The 23,306-nt window shown below is 39.9% G+C and overlaps 1 protein-coding gene across 5 annotated transcripts in view; it reads right to left on the bottom strand.

Annotated features, from left to right (window-relative positions):
- Nucleotides 1-23,306, bottom strand: part of ZNF451 (zinc finger protein 451) — a 41,185-nt gene that overhangs the window by 11,248 nt on the left and 6,631 nt on the right. For 4 of the 5 annotated variants that reach the window (XM_015284859.4, XM_040698423.2, XM_015284858.4 and 1 more), the window contains exons 3-13: nucleotides 21,568-21,651; nucleotides 20,606-20,731; nucleotides 15,466-15,577; nucleotides 14,526-14,676; nucleotides 12,473-12,599; nucleotides 10,966-11,119; nucleotides 9,544-9,688; nucleotides 7,294-8,942; nucleotides 5,224-5,358; nucleotides 2,890-3,020; nucleotides 1,796-1,982 (exon numbers count right to left, since the gene is read on the bottom strand). In XM_015284859.4, the coding sequence (XP_015140345.2) occupies nucleotides 1,796-1,982; nucleotides 2,890-3,020; nucleotides 5,224-5,358; nucleotides 7,294-8,942; nucleotides 9,544-9,688; nucleotides 10,966-11,119; nucleotides 12,473-12,599; nucleotides 14,526-14,676; nucleotides 15,466-15,577; nucleotides 20,606-20,731; nucleotides 21,568-21,651 (3,001 nt within the window). Of the gene's footprint in view, nucleotides 1-1,795; nucleotides 1,983-2,889; nucleotides 3,021-5,223; nucleotides 5,359-7,293; nucleotides 8,943-9,543; nucleotides 9,689-10,965; nucleotides 11,120-12,472; nucleotides 12,600-14,525; nucleotides 14,677-15,465; nucleotides 15,578-20,605; nucleotides 20,732-21,567; nucleotides 21,652-23,306 lie in introns of those variants that run through there. The other variant, XM_040698424.2, reaches the window with a different exon arrangement.

The following is a 23,306-nucleotide window of genomic DNA, read 5'->3' on the forward strand; positions in this document are numbered from 1 at the left end:
GTAAGGGAGTAACTTGTCTTACTCAAACCCTCTACTCACATGAATGAATCTCTCATCATGTGTTGTGCCTTCAGCTTAGAAGAAAATTAAAAAATTATGAACTTAGTTTTATCAAGAAAAAGCAGGTAATCCTGCCTACTCTTCATACCACAGAGGAAATTCATGTTCTCCTATGGAAACACAGTTGATAACCTGCAACATACACAGGAATGTCGCTCTTTTTTTTCCCTCTCCCTTTAAATGACTGCATACAGTACAGTTACCACAGCAGTTCTGCTGAAATGGTAAAATGCTTCACAAGGTACAACAGTCAGACTGCCCATCCAAGCAATGCTAGTTATAGCTCTACAGAGATGATTCAGGTAAACTGCCGTCTCATTTTGAAGCTCATCCAATACCAACAGCTGTTTTTAATTTTTCAACGCAACTCTCTGTGGTAAATGTTTTTCACCTGTTTCCTCCCTCCAGAATAATGCCTATAGGTTTGATACCACTGGAAAGCAAACAAACCTTGTTTATATTTCCTCATATTCAGCTGCGTTTCTGTAACAGGACTACAGGTTAGACCAGCCCACGATACAAAGGCACAACTTTCCACCTCAGCCCTCTGATACTGGTCTTGCTACATACAGGAAGACTTGCAAATGCCTGCTGATGCTTCTGACCCATGCAGTGAAGCATACATTCTGAGGTGGCTGCATCTTTTTCAAAACCTTTCATAGACTCCTCGCCATGACACCAACTCACTCCCCTGACTACACGGTCCCATTATCAAAACTGAGTTTTCGAATGTCCTGTTTTAATACAGGAACAGGAGAAAGCAGGTAATTTTTACTGCCTGGGTTACACCCTGTTGACACTGACAGCAGAAGGGACCTGAGGATGGCTCAAAACAATTCTGTTCACTGTGTACTTGCACAGGAACATGACACACACGATCCCAGCAACTCCTTGCTTGAAGTAAGTTGCTGTTTTTTTTGGTAACAACCACACATACAACCTTAGTGAGATGCACAATGACTGTGCAGTCAGTAAGTTCAAGTCTGGGGCCTCCCAACAGTCCCCATCACCACAATAGTTATGTTAAATACTAACATAGTAAATGCACATGAAAAGAACGTCTATAGGAGAATTATAAATAGGAAAATTCAGTTCCTCTATGAAAACTTCAAGATATTGGGAAGTATTTAAACACATCTCAGCCTCAATATCCCTTGCATCAAAATAAGATTGCTCAAACCTCTGATTGTTCTATATAAAAACAGTGTAATCACTTAAGCATGGCATTAATTAGAGTATTAAAGGCCTTCACTGGTATTTTTCCTCCAAACAGAGGTGTGAGCCATGTGCCATTGAGGACAAATAACAAGTGACTGGAGGTCAACACTTGGATGCACAACAACCAGAGTTAAAACAGACAAAGATTTTCGGAAATAACAATGGCTTTAGCAGGGTCACAGCTGTCTCACACACAGCACAAATCAAACAAAGCAGATTTCAGTAGAAATCAATAAGTAAACGCATCACAGTGCTCTAAACAGCTCTTCTCCAGACGGAAAGGAGGTTTCAGACAGAAATAACTGTTTGTTCCAGGTTTTGTTAGATAGAACAAAAAATGTGAAGTTAAGTCTGGTTTCAAAGCTTGTACCAAACAAACTGATCTTTTGAGCTGCATTTCATTGCAACACAATACAAGAAGCACCAAGCAACGACTTGTTTTCATCAGCACAAGAGCTCACTTATTTTATTGACACCTAGACTGCTGGAAAGACTGCATTTGATGTTGACTTTCTACCTTTTGTGGTATCTGAAATGCTGTTTAGCAAGGCACACATCATGTCTCCTTCGATGTGATGGGGATTTAGAATGCGAGCTGACCGCTGAGTCATCTTAAATTGAGCTTCCAGTTCCAGGAAGCTTTTGTCTCCAGAAAGTACAGTGAAAGGAATTTGCTTGGGCAGGTGCTCATCTAGCCGACCAGCCTGCATGGAAACAAATGACAGATGTTAATACTGCACTTTTATCTTATAGGCTCTGGCTAGCTTTGTGTAAAAACTCTTTGTAGGAAAATCTACAGCATCTTACCTCCACTTTTATCATTACATGGAATTTACACTACCATGAAAGGTATTTTTTACTCAAAGGATGGTGAGGCACTAGAACATGTTGCCTGATAAAACTGATAATGCTACAGTGGGGAGTCCTCATGATAGCCCAGGTTCCTGCCCTTCATCTACACATCTCCCAGCCCAAAGCCCTAGGTCTACTGAACATGGGCACAGCTCTTTGTCAGCTCAGCAAGGTCTCTGAAGCTGGCACTCATCCATGGCCATCTAGCTCCAGATTCAGACCACTTGAAGGGAGAGACAAACGTTTCACTTCATTCTGAAACAGAAACTGTAACACCTGTTGTATTTTTTTTTTACTTTTTTTTTTTTTTAATTCTTCATATCCTAACCAGCTCCCACCTTTTCACAACAGAGTGATGTCTTACACGTCTTACTTGGAATTACATTTGTACTCCTAAAGAAAAAAATGTGAAGCATAGGGCAGAGTGATGATGACAGCTACATTTACTATATTTACCAATGTAATTTATGTTGTGTGGTCTTCATGCAATCCATAATTCAAGTCATACAGCAAGAGTAAAATGTATGACATTCAGGGTTACCCAAAGGTGTGAGGGGGTTCCTTCAAAATCACTTCTCAACACACTGTCTTCATTCAATTCAGCAATGGTTCTATAATTCTTTTTAGTGGACAGAGAAGTTGTGTGAAGAGAATCTAAGAATCTCACAGCTAATTAGTACTTAACATCAGCGGCATTCATCATCTGCCATCCTTCTCTCACACTAAAAACAACAATAAAGACAGCACACACTAACTTACATGAACACAGAGTGCAAAGTCTGCTGCCTCTCTTCTGGTACCACACCGTGGATGAAGGAAGAAACATCCAATCTTGTTAAGATAATTATAGACTTTGCACTGCACCGGAGGTTTCCAGTTACTGTATCCTCCTAAGCATTCAAAAAAAAAAAAAAAAAAGTATAGCAATGTCACCATATATTAAGAAAGCAAGGCAAAAGTAAAACTGGCTTTAAAGACAGAATTTATTTTGACAAACGTGAAAGCTGGAATAGAAAGCATTACCAAAAGCCCCAAAGCCTTCGTTGGGTTAGAAAGCCAAAAATGAAAAAGGAGCAAGCCTGATCCCACACAAAGCCTCTCATTCAATATTCTATCTATTTTTCTATTAATTCTGAAAAAAATATTTTCCAGAAATCATGTATGTTTAGAGACAGTGACACATCTTTTCCAGTTCTAAGCACAGTTAATGGTCGATGTGCAGAAGCAAAGGAGCTCTAGGAAACCAGTACATCAACAGAAATGTTTCCCATATGGAACCCTTTACTAATGCCAAGATTATTCCCAAGAGAATTTATGATTAGATTGTCACATGTCAGAACTCCTTAAGGAGAAGATCCAAGAACTGAAGCAAAAGCTGAAGACAAATATTAGAGATTGGATAAACACTTGGATGCAGTCAAGGAGAAGAAAAGTGATATGACAATTAAAAAAAGTAAAGCTGGAATTTTCTAAACAACAGTAGCCTAAAACATGTAGTTACCAGCTGAGAAAATAGTTAACAGAGAACGGTGAAAAGAAAACAGGCTGAAACAGGTCGCAAGGGAAAGGAAAGGAGCAGCAAGTCTTTAAAGGAGGATCGAAAATCAGAGGATCTTGACATTACCATGAGAACATGAAAACAAATGGAAGACAATTTGAAGGAAGTGATTAAGAACCTCATGACATTCCCAGATGCTAAGAAATAATGGGTCTGCATAGGAAGGGAAAAAAAGTGTTGCTTGATCTGCCAGGTAATATAACGGCTGAATGTAAGACAGCGTTTTGAATGGGAAGTGAAACCAGTCATTGACTGCACTTCACGTGAGGACACCTGAAACAACCACTCACAGAGGACTGCGTTATCCCCAAGTCTGACAAAGAATAGAAGCAGTCTCCAGCAGATTTTTTTTTTTTAAATTTCTATCCTAATGTCTATAAGAGGGCATCAGAAACAACCACAAAGTTCAAGGATTTAGTAACAGACTACACAGAAAGGATTTAGGGGTATTCTGTCTCTGAGAAAAATGGTCTTTCCAAGTTGTTCTCATCTGTTATGACAGTCATGGCCACTGTCATTTGGGAAAGACTTCAAATCAACAACTTTGGCATTCGGGGGTCAAGAACAGCTGACAGAGCTCTAGTGGAGCTAGACCACAAAATGAGTGACAGAAAACTGAATGTCTGAGAACAGAAACAACATAGAACCTGGTCAGTATAATGAGGGGAACTGAAAGAAAAGCTAAGATTGTATAAAAAAAAAATCACAAAAACAGGAGTAACAGACATAATGCAATGTTTATCATTAAAAAACAAGTCAGTGATGCTGCCTGGAAAGCACAGAAAAACATGAGACAGGGATGTCACCATATTTTCACAAGATAAACGAACAGAAATAGCATGCATTAAATAACTCCACAAACTACTGTTATGGTCCTCATGAACCTTAGCATTCCCAAGCTTTGCAACAATCCTTGTGACACCAATAAACGACCAAACTGTTCTTCAGTACAAATTGGGCCCATTTTAATGGCCGCTAACTCTTCAGCATGGTCTCTCTGTTCAAGACTGTTAGCAAACATTCCCACTAGGCAGCCTGAATGCATCAACCCCCCTTTGGAAAGCAAGAAATTTAGTACAGGACGGCCAGAGACCAAAGAAAATTGAAATACAGGAAAGTAAAATCATGCCTTCTGGATCTAAAAAGAAAAAACATGCAACAAGGACTTGGGAGTTAGAAACTAGCTAGAAAGAAATTCTTTTTTTTTTTTTTTTTTTTTCTCCTCTGGGTATTACGTGTATCCTGAGAACCATGAAATGCTAGTTTACTGCCTAAGCAAGTTCAGCAGGGACCCAAAAAGACTCCCAAAACCATTTAGCACCTCTGGAACAGTATTCTATAAGGAATAATAAGAGCAGCAGAACTTAATGCTGAGTTAGAAAAGTTTGAGAACATTTCTGTTACTTGATTTCTGTGATGTCATGACTTAAGAGGCCCCAATGGCTGCTTTTTTCCCCACTCTTTATTCTCTCAAAGAATCTCGGCTCAAATACGTGTGTAAACTCACTCATCTTTTCTTCCTTTGACCGCTTTACCTTGAAAGCCCCAGATAAACGTTCCTTGGTTCAGGTTAGCTGGCAGCTGTGTGAATAAGCTTCCCCAGTTGTCCAGATCCACCAACACAATGTGAGTCATGGTACTCAAGTAGTCGAGATCTGGAAGTTCACCGTCTTCAATGAGATAAATAGGAACATTTTAAGTTTACTCAACTTTCCAGTCAACAAACATACATCAATTCAGACACATTTTTGAAAAAAAATCATGTATTAAACCACTACATAAGCTAAAAGTCATAAAACATTATCCTATTTAGTGGCTGCATTGTTTGAGCACTGTTTTTAAATCAACTGAAGTATCCTTTAGTAATAAATAAATTAGATAAAAGATAGTAGAATCTAGCAGTATGATGTTGTAGAACTGGATAGCTGGCACAGAGAGCTACTTCACTGAGACACTGATGTCTTTATTAGTATACTTAACATTCAGCTGTGCACTTCCTACTATGGCACATTCATGACATTTAAATGCTTAAAACCATAATAGCACGTAAAATGTTTAGAAACGTACTTTGTGCTGTATATTAATCAAAAGTATTATGACACCATGAGAAATTAAAAAATACTCCCAATTTTTGTACATATAAGATACATCTTTGGCATTCTTGATGTCATCCTTGGAAGTGACGTGAATTTAAAAGAAATTTAAACACAGACACTTCAGGCAAAGCCATTCCAATACATACTGTGAGCAGAAATCCTCAGCTGAGATTATTTTTTGCAAGCTAAACACAAGTGAAAAGACAGTGTAATAACAGGACTGCCTACGCAGAAAGCACCACCAGCCTCACCTATTTATACATACAGAGGAGGTAAGTTTCCTTGTGTGTGTATTTTACTGTGCTTTCACATTTCTAGGAGCTTGATCTCCACCTGGGGTTCTGAATCATCAAATTATACTCCCAAGTAACTTGAAAAATTACACGTGAGAGCCTTTGGACTGAAACGTTTGTCCACTTTATAGAATCGTAGAATCACAAGGTTGGAAAGAACCTACAAGATCATCTAGTCCAACCGTCCTCCCATCACCATTGCTAACACAAGCCACTAAACCGTATCTCGTAGCTCCTCATCCAGACCCCTCTTGAACACTGCCAGGAACGGCACCTCCACCACCTCTCTGGGCAGGCCATTCCAGTGCCTGACCACTCTCCAAGAGAAAAAGTTTTTCCTTATGTCTAACCTAAACCTCCTCTGGTACAACTTGCAGCCATTTCTTCGGGTCCTGTTTGTTGCCTGGGAGAAGCCAAACCCCTCCTCATCACAGCCTCCCTTCAGGAAGTTGTAGAGTGCTATGAGGTCTCCCCTGAGCCTCCTCTTCTCCAAACTAAACAATCCCAGCTCCCTCAGACGCTCCTCATAAGATTTGTGTTCCAGACCCCTCACCAGTTTTGTTGCCCCTCTCTGGACACGTTCCAGTGCCTCAATGTCTTTCTTGTAGTGAAGGACCCAAAACTGGACACAATACTTGAGGTGCAGCCTCACCAGTGCTGAGTACAGGGGGATGATTACCTCCCTGCTCCTGCTCACCACACTATTTCTAATGAAGGCCAGGATGCCGTTGGCCATCTTGGCCACCTGGGCACACTGTCAGTTCATGTTCAGCCAAGCATCAACCAACACCCCCAGGTCTCTTTCCTCTTCACAGTCATTCAGCCACTCAGCCCCAGGCCTGTAGCATTGCCTGGGGTTATTGTGGCCAAAGTGCAGGACCCGGCACTTGGCCTTGCTGAACCTCATCCCATTCACCTCAGCCCAGTGATCCAGCTTATCTAGATCCCTAGGAAGGGCCTCCCTACCCTCAGGGAGATCAACGCTGCCTCCAAACTTGGTGTCATTTTTTTAAAACCTTCTTTTTTTTTAAACTTCATTCATAAGGTATATAGCAATAGACTTAGATCTCAAGTATTCAAAATGCAACTTCGACAATAAAAATAAGTTCTGAGCTGACTTACAGACTAGATACAGGCAAATGATACATTACATACTTGTACCGACATTAAAACAGTGTGATAATATAAAAAGCCTCTAATTTCTACAAACCCTCACCAGGCTCTTTGGAGCATGCTGAATTTTCAGTTTTTCCTTTCTTTCCGTGGATCGGTCCCTGCAGGGGAGGAGACTGTGATCTTCCCTGAGTCTTGGATGGATTTGCATGAAATTTTAGTTCGTGGGGTTTTTTGTCCACACAGGCCCCACTTGCTGTGAACTTGAACACTGCATTTTCTGGTTCTGATGCAAAACTTGATATATCAGCTTTCTGTAAGAAGCAGTGTTTCATGTGATAGTGCTGATGTGCACTCTGAAGATCATCAAAATTTTTGTTGCATGCAGCACATCTAACAACATACATCTCCCGCTTACTTTTCACCGACGTGTGGCTGTTGAGATGACTGTTCAAATCTGCAAAATTCTGTGCAGTTGCAGAACACAAGCAGCAGCGAAACCATAAGTTTCCTTCCTGCAGCATGGCTTTCTGACAATTAATGGAATCATTCCTCCTGTTTACTTTGGAGATGTAAGTTGTCCGGCAACCACAGGTTAAATAGTCTCCATTTTCTTCTGGGAGGAAGTCATCTTCTTTTTTTATTGATATTTCCATCTGCTCAGGCACAAATACATAGTCCATGCTATGAGACTCCTTATAATGGATTAGAAATTCTTCGTCTGTGTCAAAAAAGAGATCGCCACAAAGGCCACAGAAGTATTTAATTTTTACCTCTCCATTATGACGCTCTTGGAAGTGGCGCTGCAGCGTTCCTACTTTCCGGAAGTGATTTTTGCATAATCCACAGCAATACCTGTGAAACGCATGGCTTTCTAGGGACATACAATGCTGCTTAACGCTGTCTTCAGATTCAAACATCTCCTCACAAACGTGGCACTGCCATTTTCCCAGACGAGGACTTTTTTCAGGAGAGATTTCCATAGGGCTAGGAATGGAGTCTTTCTTTTCATCTTTGGAAATGTACACTGTGTCAGAAGCTGATGGCATGGGTTCATCTTCTAGAGCTTCTTGCTCGTAATAGTAACTATGTCCGCCATGGAACTCAGTCACATGTCTCATAATATCCTCTTCTTTGAGGAGATCTACAGAGCATGCTCTGCACCAGTAAAGAAAGTTAGTCAAGTGTGCCCCTCCATGGAATCGGCTCATATGCAGGCGGATGATACTTGAGTTTTCAGCAAGCTTTCCACATACAGCACATTTGTGACAGATCCTATTTGCTGACAAAATGTGTTTTTCTACTGACTCTTCCGTAAGAAACTTTTGAAGGCATTCACAAAACCAGGCTTTCACTTTGCAAGCACTACCTTGGCTTTGGTTTCCAACACGATCTTCGTTGGCCTTTTTTAAATCACTCTTCCGTTTTGAAGGAGTAAATTCACTCTCATTGGCTGACTCATTCGGGCTCAAATGTCTCTTAAGCAATGGTCTTGACCAATCCACAGAATGGCACAAATGAGATGCATTTTTATTTTTTTCATTGATATGACAGAACATCAAGATGGACTCTTCCATTGTAGTAAGAACTTTAATGTTATGTTTAGTGCTTTGCTTATGCTGCATGATCTGATTCTCATCAGCAAGCAGCTTATCACAGTTCTCACAGTGACCTTTTGTTCTGAATATCTCTGCAACCTGGGAGATCCTCTTCTTGGACACTGCCATAGGGCCAGAATTACGACAACGTGTTCTAGTGTGGATTAAAAATATACATATATATATATATATATACACACACATCATAAAGGTGTATATCATAATCACAAACATTTTTAAACGTTGAGATATACTTTGAAATTTTACCTAGTATCAACAGCAACAGCGTGAGTAAGTAGTGCCCTCAGTTTACTTTAGCTGACTTACCAACTAGTCAACAAAAACATGCACTGCCTAGCTAGTCTGCATTTTAAAGAGAAGTAAGTATTAATTCCCAACACTTGCACTTGGATTGATGCACTATGGTGCTCACACAGCGCATCTTAGAAATCAAATGCTGAAAACTTTGAAATAACGGAACAGAAATCAATGAAGTTCTGTTGTTCTCTCTCACAAGAAGTAACAAAAGGAATACAAACACTGACCAGTGATTTTATGGATCAAGAGAAAGTAAGAAATGTGGAAAAGGAAAGTTTTTGTTTTGGATAGTCTACCCAGTAATTCAACATTCAGATGGCCCTAGGTGCCCTGAATTTCAGTAGCACCACTACATAACACATCTGTGTCAGTTATATAAACACACTGGTTATCAGTTATGCATGTTCACATTATAATGACAGCTGCCTCTCACAAACCTGAAGTGAGCTGTTAATTCCATATGGGAGCGTAGTATCTGTAAGCAGGACATACATTTCACTTGGAAGGGAACCTCTTTGCAGAGAGATATCAGCAGCTTCTTTGCATAGGATGGGAAAGGTAGAGGAACATCAGCCTTCATTTCTACAATGCAGAATGGCAGAAAGCACAGTCACACCTTAAGAGTTCTCGTAACATTCCAGCTTTCGGACGTTTCTACAATTACATTTATTTGTCAGGGGGTTCAGAAGTCAAGTTACCATGTGTCAGCTGAGCTCCAGTATTTCTGCAATGGAAGCATTACATAAAATTGCATTACTTTGTTAAAATTCTGTAACAATCTTATATCTGAATGTACCAGCATCTTGGTTTTCATATTCAGTGACAGATTATTTCCCTCCTTCTGCAAGTTCAGGTCAGATCTCTCTCTTGGGCAGCTCTTTACTAACTTTCTGACTTTCTGCCTCTCCATCTGTCACTACCTACATACTCCTACTACATACACTTTTGCTTAAAGCCACAGCGTGTTTAAGAAAAGACAAGGTATGCTACTCATTTAATAAGTTCTCACATACTTGGACCATCTCTCCTTCCCATCTGCAGCATTACTTACAAATGCTATTTTAATTTTCTGCTTAATAAGATGTAATGATCAGTAGGAAGAAACTTGAGTTTAAGTCTTTCAAGCACAGCCCATGTTGACATTAATCCTGAAGACCAACCCTTGCAAACAAAAAGAAAAAAAAGGGAGCACTTTAAGTGCTATCCATCTCTCTATTTTGTGTTATTCATCTTTTCAAAGCAGTAGGTCACCAGTATTTTTTTTTAAAACCTACAACCCAATTTCAATACATCTCCAAGTCAGCAAATTCATAATTAGCATCCTAATTGAGAATAAAACTACATTAGAAGGGCAATATACTAGAGGACTCCAAACAACAAAGCAGATGGACGTTTCCATGAACATGACAGTACTGTCTCAGCCTGCAGGAAGATCTTCAAAGCCCATCCTTACTGTGTACTTCCTGCAGCCTCTCTGGGGGGAGGGCAGAAGTGACAGATATGGTATGAAAATGAGAAACTATACAGATCCCTTGACCACATAAGACTTATACTGAAAGCTAAATTATCTAAAACATGGCATCTTCTTGAAAAATAAGTCAAGTCCACGTAATTCTAATCTGTCTCGGCCACTTACCCAAGATTAACTGTTCTGTAAGAGGGGATGCTTTTAAAATTACAAAGCACATATTTTTAAGATCTTACAGAATAGGCAAGGCCTTAAAAGAAAAACAAAAATGTATTAAACAAACTTAAAAGCCTTAAGCTTTTTTACATAGCAGAAGAATATAAGTCATATCACACAAAGTATAAATTATCAGAAATGAGGAGCACGCTAAGTACATTTAGTAGCAACGCACCGTTCGATTTAGAAAGCTGGAGAAAGTGGTTCTTTCCTGACATATGCTTCAAACATTCATCTCTTTTGGTGAAGAGGAGGAAGCAGCATGGGCATGCAAAACATTGAATATGTTGTGGAGGGAGATCCTCCTCATGTCCGTCATTTTGATTTAGCTGGAGAATAAAATGATGTCGTGAGAACAAACACAGAATCAACGAAGGAGTCCCATTTCTTTTCACATCTTTCCATTCCTTTCCACCTCTATAGCAATATTTTCACTTTTAGATTCTCAGGTACCACATGTATGTTTATTTCCAAGCTATGCGCTTCAGCTTGTGAGACACAAGAGGAATAGCCAAACTTCAACATCAACTTCAATCTCTGCTTCAAGGGACAAAGTTCTTTAATTCTACTCTTTTTTTTTTTTTTTTTTTTTGCTTCTTCTCCCTTTCTTCTGCCTCCCCGAAGAATCTTCATGACAGGTTTTTGCTCTCCTCAGAATTATTCCCCCTTCCTTCCAAACCAAAATAATTCCATCCTTTTGCCTGCTGCAAGAGGCAGTGCCTTTGACCAAACTTGCCTGTAACTCCTGCTAATGCCCATGGACATATCACAGGCACACAACTTGGAATAAAAGGAAAAAGAGCAGGGACAAACTATGATGCAACCTGTCAAGCTTGCCAGATATGATCATGTATCAAGAGTTACTTCTACTGCCTTAAATTAGTCTGATTTTCACAATATTTAGTATTTCCCTTGAATTTAATAGGCTAGGTGGGTAAACAAGAACATTTGTTATTAAAACACTAAATTTTGCAACTGTTACCCATTACACAATTCAGCAACAGATTGCTTAAATAAAACCATGCACTCTGAAGTTAGCATCTGAGCATCTGTCATTAAGCTGAAGGGAAAGACAGATGACATTATAAAAGAAAGAAAGGAAAAGAATGGAGGTAGGGAACAACAAAAACAAACCCCAATTCTATTAGCTTATATTCTAATCAAAACTCAAATGCTACATTATCCTGTTCCCTTCTGCCAGTTAACTAACACGTAGTGCCAGACATGTATCAGTGGAGACACTGTAGACAACAAAGAATCAATTGCAGCTGAGTCACTCAAGTTTCTTCTCTAACTCTGCTGCCTCCTTTTTTGATATCCTTTTATGTTGCTCTTTACCTCTTATTATTTCACTTTAATTTCTTTTCTTTATATTTCTTAGTTCTGGAGATGCAAATAAAGGGAAATACCTATTAACAGCACCAACAAGGATAAAAGGATCAAGACAAAACTGCAGCTGTCTTTGATGTACACCAGAGCACAATATAAAGGGTCAGATTTAATAGGAGTACTGTCAGGATACATCAAGTGTTTGAAACGTTGCAGAATAAGAAAAAACTATTTGGAAGAATAATCAATGGAGAGTGGAAGGAAGAGGGTTAAAAGGGAAAATGTGCAGAATTATGTCTTGATAACCCTCTACTACATTCAGTCAGATGAGTTACTTATCCTTATGGTCTTGCCTTAGATAAAAGATGATCACTGTACAGCTGAAAGGTTGAAAATGTTTGGCAGCATATCACACAGGCAACAGCATTATTTGGGGGTCCAAGTAACGTGACTGTTGGGTCACAAGGAGAATGATCAAACCTAGAGAGGAAGAAATAATTAACAAACTAGTATCCTCGTGGCAGTTTTAAAACATAGGTACATATGTTCTTATAGGAAAAACGAGGTCTTTTGAAACTACTGGGCAAAAACCTGCCAAATCAACCTGAACTGCAAAATTCCTCAATCTGCCTATCATTAGCCTTATCCGTTGAAATATCCCACGTGAAAGTGAGTCTCTCTGCAGCTAACCAGTTATAGTGATCTATTGGTAGAGGAATCACATTATTTTTAAGAGTAAGAGAACTAATAAAGTCTCAATTTCCTACAAGTCTGCATTTGTTTTTGTTTGTTTGTTTGTTGTTTTTTTTGTGTTTGTTTTTTAAAACTTCCTTGTATTGGTTTTGGCTGAGAGAGAGTTAATTTCCTATCCAGTAGCTATGTTTTGGACCCATGAGCAAAGCTATGTTGATAACACAGGGATGTTTTAGTTGTTGCTAAGAAGTAGTTCCAAAGAATCAAGGTCTTTTCAGTTTCTCATGTTGCCCTGCCAGCAAGGAGCTGGCATAAAGGAAGGAACAGGACCAGGACAGCTAACTTCAACTGGCCAACAGGATGTCCATTCCACATGGCCTGCTTCAGAATGGGGGGAAAAGAAGGAGGATGAGGAAGACATTCGGAGTTGCAGCACTTATCTTGCCAAGTAACCATTAGCTGTGATGGAGCCCCACTTTCCTGGGAATGGCTGAACATTTTTCCACTGATGGGAAGTAGCGAATGAATTCCCTGTTTTGTCTTGCTTGCAAGCACAGCTTTTGCTTAATCTACTAAGCTGAATTCACTGGAACCTGAGTTTTCTCTCACAAAACAAGAGTTGGAAGGGCTTCTGGAGATCATCTCATCCAAATCCCTGCTAAACTAGTTTCCTAGAGTAGGTTACACTCTAGGCAGGTTTTGGAGCATCTCCAGAGAAGACTCCACAGCCTCTCTTGGAAGCTTATTCCAGCATTCTGTAACCCTCAAAGTAAAGAAGTTCTTTCTCATGTTCAGATGGAACTTCCTATGTTCCAGTTTGTGCCCACTGCCCCTTGTCCTGTCACCGGGCACCACAAAAAGGAGCCAGGCCTCATCCACTTGACTCCTGCACATTAGATACTTATAAACATTGATAAAGATGCTCTCTCAGGCTCAACAATCCAAGGTCTCTCAGCCTTTCCTCATAAGGGTTCTAATCATCTTTGGGGCCCTTCTATGGGCTCCACTCTAAAAGTTCCCTGTCTTTCTTAACTGAGGAGCCCAGAACTGGAGACGATACTCCAGGTGTGACCTCACCAGGACAGAACAGAGAGGAAGGATCACCTCCCTCAACTTGCTAGCCACTTCTTAACACATCACAGGATACCACAGGCTTCCTTATCCACAAGGGCACACTGCTGGCTCATGGTCAACCTGTCGTCCACCAGGACATCTGAGTCCTCCTCTGCATATCTTCTTTCCAGGACACCCCCTAACTTGTATTGAGGTATGTGGTTACTCCTCCCCAGATGTAAAACTCTACACTTGCTCTTGAGGAACCTCATAAGGCTCCTTTCATTTGGAGCATCTTTTTAATCCTACTATCAAGTTTTATGCAGCTCATATGTACTTAGTGTTACCCCTTCTTCAAGTCTGGATAAAGAAGGAATACAAACGGCACACTTAAATCCTGTTTGTCAGAAAACCACATATTGAAAATGCTTAACAAGTGGGAGAGAACAATTCTGACTGAAGGAAAAAAAAGAAAACAGAACAGCCAACAACAGAAGAACCTCATATCAGTAAGTTACATCACCTGTACAAAATCTGCAACACATGACTTCGCTCTCCAAATGCAATTTTGTCACTATAGAAAGTTTAAAGTAGATTCAATGCAGGTGTTTTAAGTTCACATATACTCTTTCACTATTATTTCTCATAATATGTCCTCACCTTTTCAGGTGACCTAGGAGCAGATGTCCATTATCAAACCTTCTGTTGCAATGCATCACAGGACAAGAAATGGGACTTCTGTTGACTTGCTTCTGACCTGCTCTCTGACAAACACCCCTTCTTCCACTGTTAACAGTGCCCGGTTTGAGACCTGCATTATGAAACAAAACATTTCAGCATGGTCTCAATTATAGAGGCTTAAAAATGTACAAAAACCACAAACCCGAAAGCATTTAGAAAACACTTTAAGTTGATCCTTAAAAACACGCTGGCAGTGACTGTAATGCAATTCCAGAATAAGAAGTCTCTTCTTTCACTTGAAGAATCTGCCTCTTCAATACCTGAGAAGATTTCTAACACTGACATACCTCCTCAAGGTCTTACAGGAAATAACTTATATCGCTTTTATATGTTAAAAAAAAAATCTAGATATAAAAAAAAATATTTTTAACAGAAGTTAATACTTATGTAGGCATATTTTTCTGAGCAACAGTACAACAGTAATATTTTTCTGACAACTTTGCTGGTAAAAATAGCTAACATTGCCTTAATACCTTTTACATTTCATATATTTAATTTCCTAAGCAACAAAACACTAGCTTAGTTTTTGAGGAAGCTACTGGAGAAGAACTTTCAAATGCCACACTCTAGCAAAGTTAATATTCTAAGATTTGGTTACGTGTCCAAGGCACCTGCAAGCTCAACATCAGTACTGCTTACTGCAGTTACCAGGTGTTCTATTCTGCAATGCAGCACTTAGAAATAATCTTAAGTGAAATCTTAAAGATAATATTAAATGAACTAGCAGTGTCTTCAAAATGATGTCACTGACACCTCTTTTCAACATAACCAAATAACTGTTTATTTCTCCTGCCTTGCATTTACTATTAAACTTGGGTTCCTTATTACATATTTGAAATCTCAACTCTTCTATTCTTACCTGGCATTTTTAACCACTGGTCCACACATAATCTTGCAGCTTCTGTGTCACTGTGTTCCCGAATAAATTCTAGTTCCTGCAACCCATGAGCATACTGGGAATCAACTTTCTCCTGATGGGGAAAACATAAGGCACGGCGGTGATCAATTTTTATTTATTTACTTATTTTAAGCCCAAGATTAAGTATGTAAATCAAGTAAAACTTTCAGAATTTACATGTGGCTCTCCACTGCTGCATAGCAGGTTCTTCCCTCCAATATCCCAGAATGTATTCTGTTAAAGGTCTCCATGCCAAGCTTGGTAACTCTGCTTTCTGTCCATGAGAAGGGTATTCTTTCTTCAGAACCTTCCTGCTCCTTTTCATTCATGCTATATATACATATATATATACACACATACACACACGCATACATACACAATATTATATACATATACACACATACACACACACAGATTCTATAATCTCTGGGTTCTGCATCCATTAAGCTTCTTACTCTGTATCAAATATCATATGTCAAAGAGTCAAAAAGTGTGAAAATGGAAGGAAAAAAACCATGTATCACTGAAAATATATACATTTTTATACTTACTGCTGCTATAACAAAAACACAGTATGCTATCTGTTAGTGGCCAGGGCCGTTAAGCTACAGTCCAATCACTGCCTGAACAAGCACAGAATTCTAGGGCTTATTATAAATGTAGTTCATAAGAAGACATCAGGTCAGAGAGAACGCCTGAAAGTACAGAGCAGCAACATCTGTAAACACCTCAAATTTCAAGCACTGCAGTCACAAATATTTGCATGTTGCGCAGAGATCCACTGCTAGCAGCTTCCCCTGTGCGAGATGAAAACTCATGGCATATTTTGCAAAAGCAGCTTCTAGTGTTCAGTGAGGTGTGCGGGTGGTAAAGGACGGTCCCTTCCCAGAACAATGCATAAATCACAGTATTCACTCTCCATTCTAGTAATGTCCTGCGTGGTACCAGACAGAATAACAGCAGTGCAAGTCATATGACTGAGGAGACTAACTTCTGCTTTCTGGACAATTTTATCAGTATATCTTCCAGAGTTTGGTTACCATTACCAGTAATCTAAGAGTAATCACCACCTCCTTTGCAAAATACACCTCAAGGTCTCATCTTCAAACCTTTTTCATCATCAGTAGAAATGAAGACAGCGTTACCTCACAGTACAGCACTTTGCTGAAAAAAAATATACAAAAAACAACAAAAAACCCAACAACTCTACTTATCAGATTACAGAAACAGAAACACATAGCAAAACGTAGGAAAAGAGAGCTTTATATGCAGAAACTGAGACAACATCTCTGCTATATGCTCACAACACAAACATATCAGCTTCTCTATTGTAAGGGCTTCATTTGCTGGCTCCAGGTAAGGTGCTGAACACCTGACTGCACTGGAAGTAAAAACAAATCAAGATAAATTCTCACAGAGAACACGGTCATTCAAAAAAGGAGAGATGGATGAGGATGTCTGGAGGGCAAAGCAGGATGAGGATTACTCCACACTCCTCTGTAAGGTATTTTTATGATGGATAACTTTTGAGGTAAACCATGAAAAGATTCTGTTTTTAAAGCCCAGAACTAAATGCCCTAAGTAATGAAAAATGAGGCTGCTATGTGTCCTATTGCATTCTGAAAAACAAGAGATAAACCCTACTATCTCTTAGCAATAAAGAGCAAAACTTCCTTGTCCCCTCACCCATTTTAGGCAACATTCAAATGACAGAGCAGACAGTTCGGTGTCCTCACGTATATTTTAAGAACAGGCCTCCTCTGACATCAGACCAGTTTTGAATCTTTTGCAAGATACAACGTCCATGTTAAATATGTAGGTCGCTCCAAAAGTAACGCCTCCAATTAATTTCAAAACAATCGAATAAACAAAGGAAAAAACCACCCTGCTCATTACAGGCAACCTATCTCAAGAGATGGTTTTTGTTATTTCTCATTTGGACTGGGGTTCTTCTCTGGAAAGCACAGAATACCCCTCTTATGGACAGAAAACACAGCTACCAAGCTTGGCGTGGAGACCTTCGAACAGAATACATTCTGGGATATTGGAAGGAAGAACCTGCTATGCAGATGCAGAAATCCAAAGCAACTCCCTTCTTTACTCTGTACCATGCAGGAATTTGCAGACCGATTGAATACCATACATGGTTTCAGTCAACTGGAACATCAGAAAGGATCCCTCACCTCCTTATAACCCAGGCATGTACAACCCGCAGCCAGGCTGTATGCTGCCCGGTACAGCTCAAGATGTAGCTTAGACTCATCCAGTGCCATCACAGCAGCAGCTCTGTCCCTCCAGCACCCACCACTCAGGAACAACCAAACACTGGTGTGCTATTAACCCTATCTGGGCTGAAAATGTGTGCACTGGGATGGCGCAGTAAATTTATGGATTTTGACACACTGGCTAAACACAGCCTTATGAACAGAAAAATATATGCAAAGCTCTGAGTTTGATAAAGGAATTTGAGAAAAGGATTCAAGATTGCCAAAAAATTATCCATTTTTTTTGTATAATTGTGAATCCATTTTCAGTCAATGTAAATACACCAACGAAATGTATGGAGTTATACAAATGCACTAACTGTTTTATATATTTTATAGAGGCTGCTCCAAAAGCAATGCCTTCCATTTTATGATGTCAGCCCACAGTGTGAGAGGCTGATGTTGGTGGTATGTCAGCATGGGTTGAACCTTCCTGCCAACTCTCTTACATACTGTTGCCCTGTGACAGATGGCAGCAAAGGGGCAGTCTGACATAACAGCATCTCACATGGAAATGCATATGGTGTAAAGTTGTGGCACTGAACTCCTCCATGCAGAAAAAATTGCACCTGTTGGCATTCAACACTTGTGAACATTTACGGAGACCAAACAGTGGCTATAAGAACAGTGAGGAGGCGGGTGGTGCACTTCAGCAGTGGCGGCAGAGACAGTGGCTGACCTCCACTGGTGCAGGTTTTTAAAAGCATGACGTGCAGGTTCATCACTGTCCAAAATGCAGAGCTAATGTTGATGACTACATTGAAAATAACTGTTTTGTAGCTGAGAATTTGCTCTATCGAACAGCAATACTGTGCCCATGGTACCTGTTGTTGTTTTCATGGAAACAAATGGGAGGCATTACTTTTGGAGCAACCTACATACATGCAGCCCAAGAGACTCTTCACTCAATGCAGCCCAGGCAAATCAGAAGGTTGGACTCTCATGTTATAACCAGTGATGCATTTATGAGGGACATAATTATTCCTTTGAAAAAGGCAGATCTAGAGCTGGACACTGATACTTCCTCCTGTCAACTAAAGCTAGACAGCCTTAGCTCCCCAGTTAAACCTGGCTCACAAGCTTGAAAAACTTTTTGGAAAGCAATTTCATAAATTAAGGTGATTTTTGTTTGTTTGTTTGTTTTTTAATGATTCTGTAATATTTGATAAATTTGCCTCATTCTGATTGGAAGAGATATCAAGAGGTGTCCAGCCCACCCTTGTGCTCAAACTGAAGGTCAGCTATGGGGTCAGGCCAGGCTGCTTAGGGCTTTTTTCCACCTGAGGCTTGTTTGAACACCTACGAGCACAGAGACTGCACAAACTGTCTGAACTCCTGGAATGTGTTGCTCATTATCCTCACCCTCAACTTTTTTTTCTCTACCACATCCCAGACAGAACCTTTCCTTTTTCAATATGTGACCACTGTCTTATGCTCCTCTGTGAAGCACTTAAGCAAAGAGCCTGGCTTCGGGTCCTCGAGAATCTTGCTGTAGGTTTCAGGTGCTGCTGCTACGTTCCACTGAAGCTGCCTGTTTCAGGCTGAGCAAGCCTGGCTCCCTCGGTTTCCCCTCATAAGGAAGTGCTCTAACTTCTGATCTGATCTGGCCATTCTGATGGCCATTTAAACTTGCTCCATTTTATCAACGTTTTTGTGTTGGTAAAACAAGTGCAAAAGGGAATATCAATCCTTCTCCTCTATTTACAGGCTGTGTTTCTGATAGCACTGCCCATAATTCTGTCTTAACCCTTTGCTACCAAAGCATATTGCTGGTGGATTTTGAGCCCCCTGTCCTCAAAGACACCTTCAGTATTTCCCAGCAAGCTGCTCCCCCAGGCACTCAGCCCCCAGCCTGTATCAACAGGAGTATCAGTCTGTCCCAAGTGCAGGACTTTAGCACTATTCCCTGTGGAATTTCACAAGGTTCTTGTCAGTCCATTCCTTCCAGAAGTCAGAAAGCAGCCTTGCTCTTAAGCTCATTGGTAATGCAAACAAAAAAATCCATTCCTTTCAAATGACTGCACTATACAATTAACAGAATCTGGCTTTGCAGTTATGCCTTTAATGTACAAAGTATTATCCCATTACAACATAATACCTGATACAGACATTAAATGGGGCAAATAGCATTCTAAAAATCTCAAGACAAGAGCAGGTACTTCACTGGATTTGCTGCACGGGTGTGATAACTGGTATTCTTCTATTATCTAACCAGAATAACTGATTGTTGTAGGCGTAGCGAGGGAAACGAGGTGTGTTGTAGGCGTAGCGAGGGAAACGAGGTGTGACGCGTGCAGGTTCCTATGCCACCTGTGTGTTATGCCACCTGTGTGTGCCAAGTGTAACTTCGTGATTGGAGGAAACACTTGTATTTAAACACGTAGCCTATAGCAATAAATGCCATTTGCCTCACTTACTCCTGGGGTCTGGGTGAGCATCTGGCCCCGACCTGGTAAAGGGTCGGTTTCGCCCAGCAGTAAGCCCTACATGTGGACAGAGGACGAACACCGGACGAGCGAACGGAGACTACATGCAACACTGATGCTAAGGTCCCCTTGCTAAGTACACAAACAAGTAAACTAGTTTTTGCCATTTGCACGAAGTTACCATTTTTTCCCCATAGAAACTGCAGTGAGACTAGCAAAGAGATCACTTAAAGGCCACTGAAGAGAAGTCCATATTGTATTTCACACAATACCCCAGAAGCAAAGAACTCTAATTGCTAGTTTCAAGTCCGGCTCACCTATGTTTTTATTTACTTTGTAGTGAGAACAAACACTCGCAGGACTAGGAGGCCTCTATTACATACTTCTACAGAAACAAAATACATACAATACCTTAAAGGCTTTGTTTTTCTCTTCCTTTTGCTGTTTCTCTACTTCAACGTGGCGTGCCAGGCGATCCAGGGTTGATGCAACTCTTTCTTTCTGATAGTCAATGTAATCTTTACGCTTAGTATTTCTCTACAATTGTAAAGTTAAAAATTTTATTTGGTAATTGTTAAGCTAGTAAGAGGCATTAATACAGTAAAAGGCAATGCCCATGATGTTCATCAGGACATAATTCAGTACAGAAACTTTCATCTTAGGTTCCACAAGGTTTCTTAAGGGAGTGGGCCTGTACACATACAGAAGATCTGCCTTTCCTTAAGACCCAGGTTTACAGTGCAAATCTTCTATTGCAACACTGCATATCAGATGCCAAGAGATGGCTGCTCTCAGTTCACTCTCAGGCACTGTCCCTCTCAAGGTTCCACAGCGTAGGACAGCTGGGGGACACATGAGCAGACAAGGCTGCTTCTGACTGAAATTCTTAGGAGAGTTTATGTAGAACAAAACTAAGTTAAATGCAGGATGACATCAGAGCAAGATCCTATGGCCTATACACTGCTCCTTCAAGAAGGAAAAGGTCTCAGAGTAGTCAGATACATCTGCAGGCTAGAGACTGGAATTTGACTTATTTAACTTCTGAGGTCACTGCAGAAGTGCTGTTTTCCTCTCCTTTACTTTGTGACACTTGTTAAAAGCACGGAAATACAAATAAAAGCTCTAAGCTCACTTCAAAAAGGCAAAAATTGTCTCTAGGAAAAATGAAGTGTTGGCATATCCACCCTACCCTTAATGTTAGGTTAATAGACAAGCTAATATTAAGAAGTCTTCTATTGCTCATCACTTGTTAAAAAATGCCTCTAAGAAGCTTTCCATGAAGAATGGCTGGTGAGAAATGAAATATGAGACTGTAATTACTATTATATTTTTCTCCAACTGCAAAATCCCAAGATAAATCACAACATACTTACATGAGCATAAGAACTACTGTTAGGTTCTTCATCATCACTACTGACAAGATCAATGCATTCAAGTACAGGTCTTAAGGGTTCTTCCTAAAAAAGTGTTAAAAACACACACATACAAAAATATTAAATTGCATTCCTTGAAGGTAAAATATAACACACATTACAGCATGTTGTTAGCATTAACAATATATTTAGGGGAATTCTACCAGCAAGGTTTCAAGAGGGTATATTAACAAAATTCCTGAAGGGAACCTTAACAGACTTCTGCAGAGAATTGGCAAAACATGCATGTAGGTACCATTTGTACAAATAAATAATAACTTAATATACCAACATCAACAATGAAAAGTAAAGCAAACAACCTTAACTTTCTTAATAACATTATACACTTCATCTTCTCCAACAATTTAAAATACACATTACTAGTCAGAAATTCCCAACTTGTGTCATTATATCCAGCAGTACCAGGATATCAGATCATTATAAAGAAGTGATTAGTCCTAGATTTTACTAAGCACAGCTATATGGTAGATTGTTTGTTGTTCTGTTTGTTTTAAAGATAATTTTAACTTCAACTCCAAAGGAAATCAGACTCCTCAGGAACGTCAGACATTATGAAAGTGGGAGATCATTTCATACCTATTTATACCCTGAAGTTTACTCCTTTCTAAGCAGATATTCCACAAGCAGGCTATTTGTTCCACATATAGCAAGGGGAAGCAGCTTTATTTTAAAAGAAAACATATTTCACTCAGTCATACTAATAGCACGTACTCAGAAGCACCAAGACACGTTCAAATCATTTTCCTAGCATTCATTTACAAAGGGACGCACCCAGGCAGGCTGGTCAGGATCCCATGCAGTGACACAGGGGACAAAACACCCTGGCTATCCAGTGCCTATCATGCTATCATGCCGTCTCCATTCTTCCCAGCTAGGCAGTCCTGTTCTCCTGCGCATCTCAGTTCTTCCACCCCTCCGTGCTGCTTCTCTATCCATCACTAAAATTTACGGGGTCTGCCTTAGGATGTTCTAAGGCCTGTTCACAGTCTCCTGCTATCATTTTATAAGAGGTTTAGTCTGTGTGAATATTGTCCAGATGAGCACCTTGAGAAACTTCACACACACTGCCTGTAACCTCAGTGACCTGCTGGTCTAGACAATATTGATGCCTGATGATTTATAAGTCTTCAAATCCCTTCATTTTTACACACTGTCTGGTGCTTCTACACCTATCCTCCCAGCCACTCCCAATTCAGACTAATTTTAACATTTCTACTAGCAGCTATAGGGGAGATAACAGAACGTTGGCACACATGTGAAAAAGTAAATGAAGAAATCATACATTCATGCTTAAACCAAATGAGATTCTGATGTCAGAAAAAATAAGATCAGCGACCCAAGTGAAACAAATAGGTAAGTTTTAAAAAGAAGACAGAAGATAATGTCTAGAGCTCCATGCACATCCACTGTGACGTCTTCAACTTTTAAAGGCAAAAAAAAAAAACCAAGCAAAAAGCACTATGTCATGCAGTAAACTGTACCATGCTACAGTATGAGTCAACTAAAGTCATGAGTCAACTAAATAATCAATGTAACAAATATGCAATCTGTAAGTTTTCATACACCAACCAGAAACGCTCCTAGTTACTCTAACTTGCATCACTGGTCACTGCCTGGGAATTTATTCATCCTCCCTGGTAACTACATTGCCCTTGTTTTTGTGACAAATACACACAAAA

This window comes from Gallus gallus, chromosome 3 (assembly GCF_016699485.2).
Source record: "Gallus gallus isolate bGalGal1 chromosome 3, bGalGal1.mat.broiler.GRCg7b, whole genome shotgun sequence".
In the NCBI taxonomy this organism is placed as follows: Eukaryota; Metazoa; Chordata; class Aves; order Galliformes; family Phasianidae; genus Gallus; species Gallus gallus.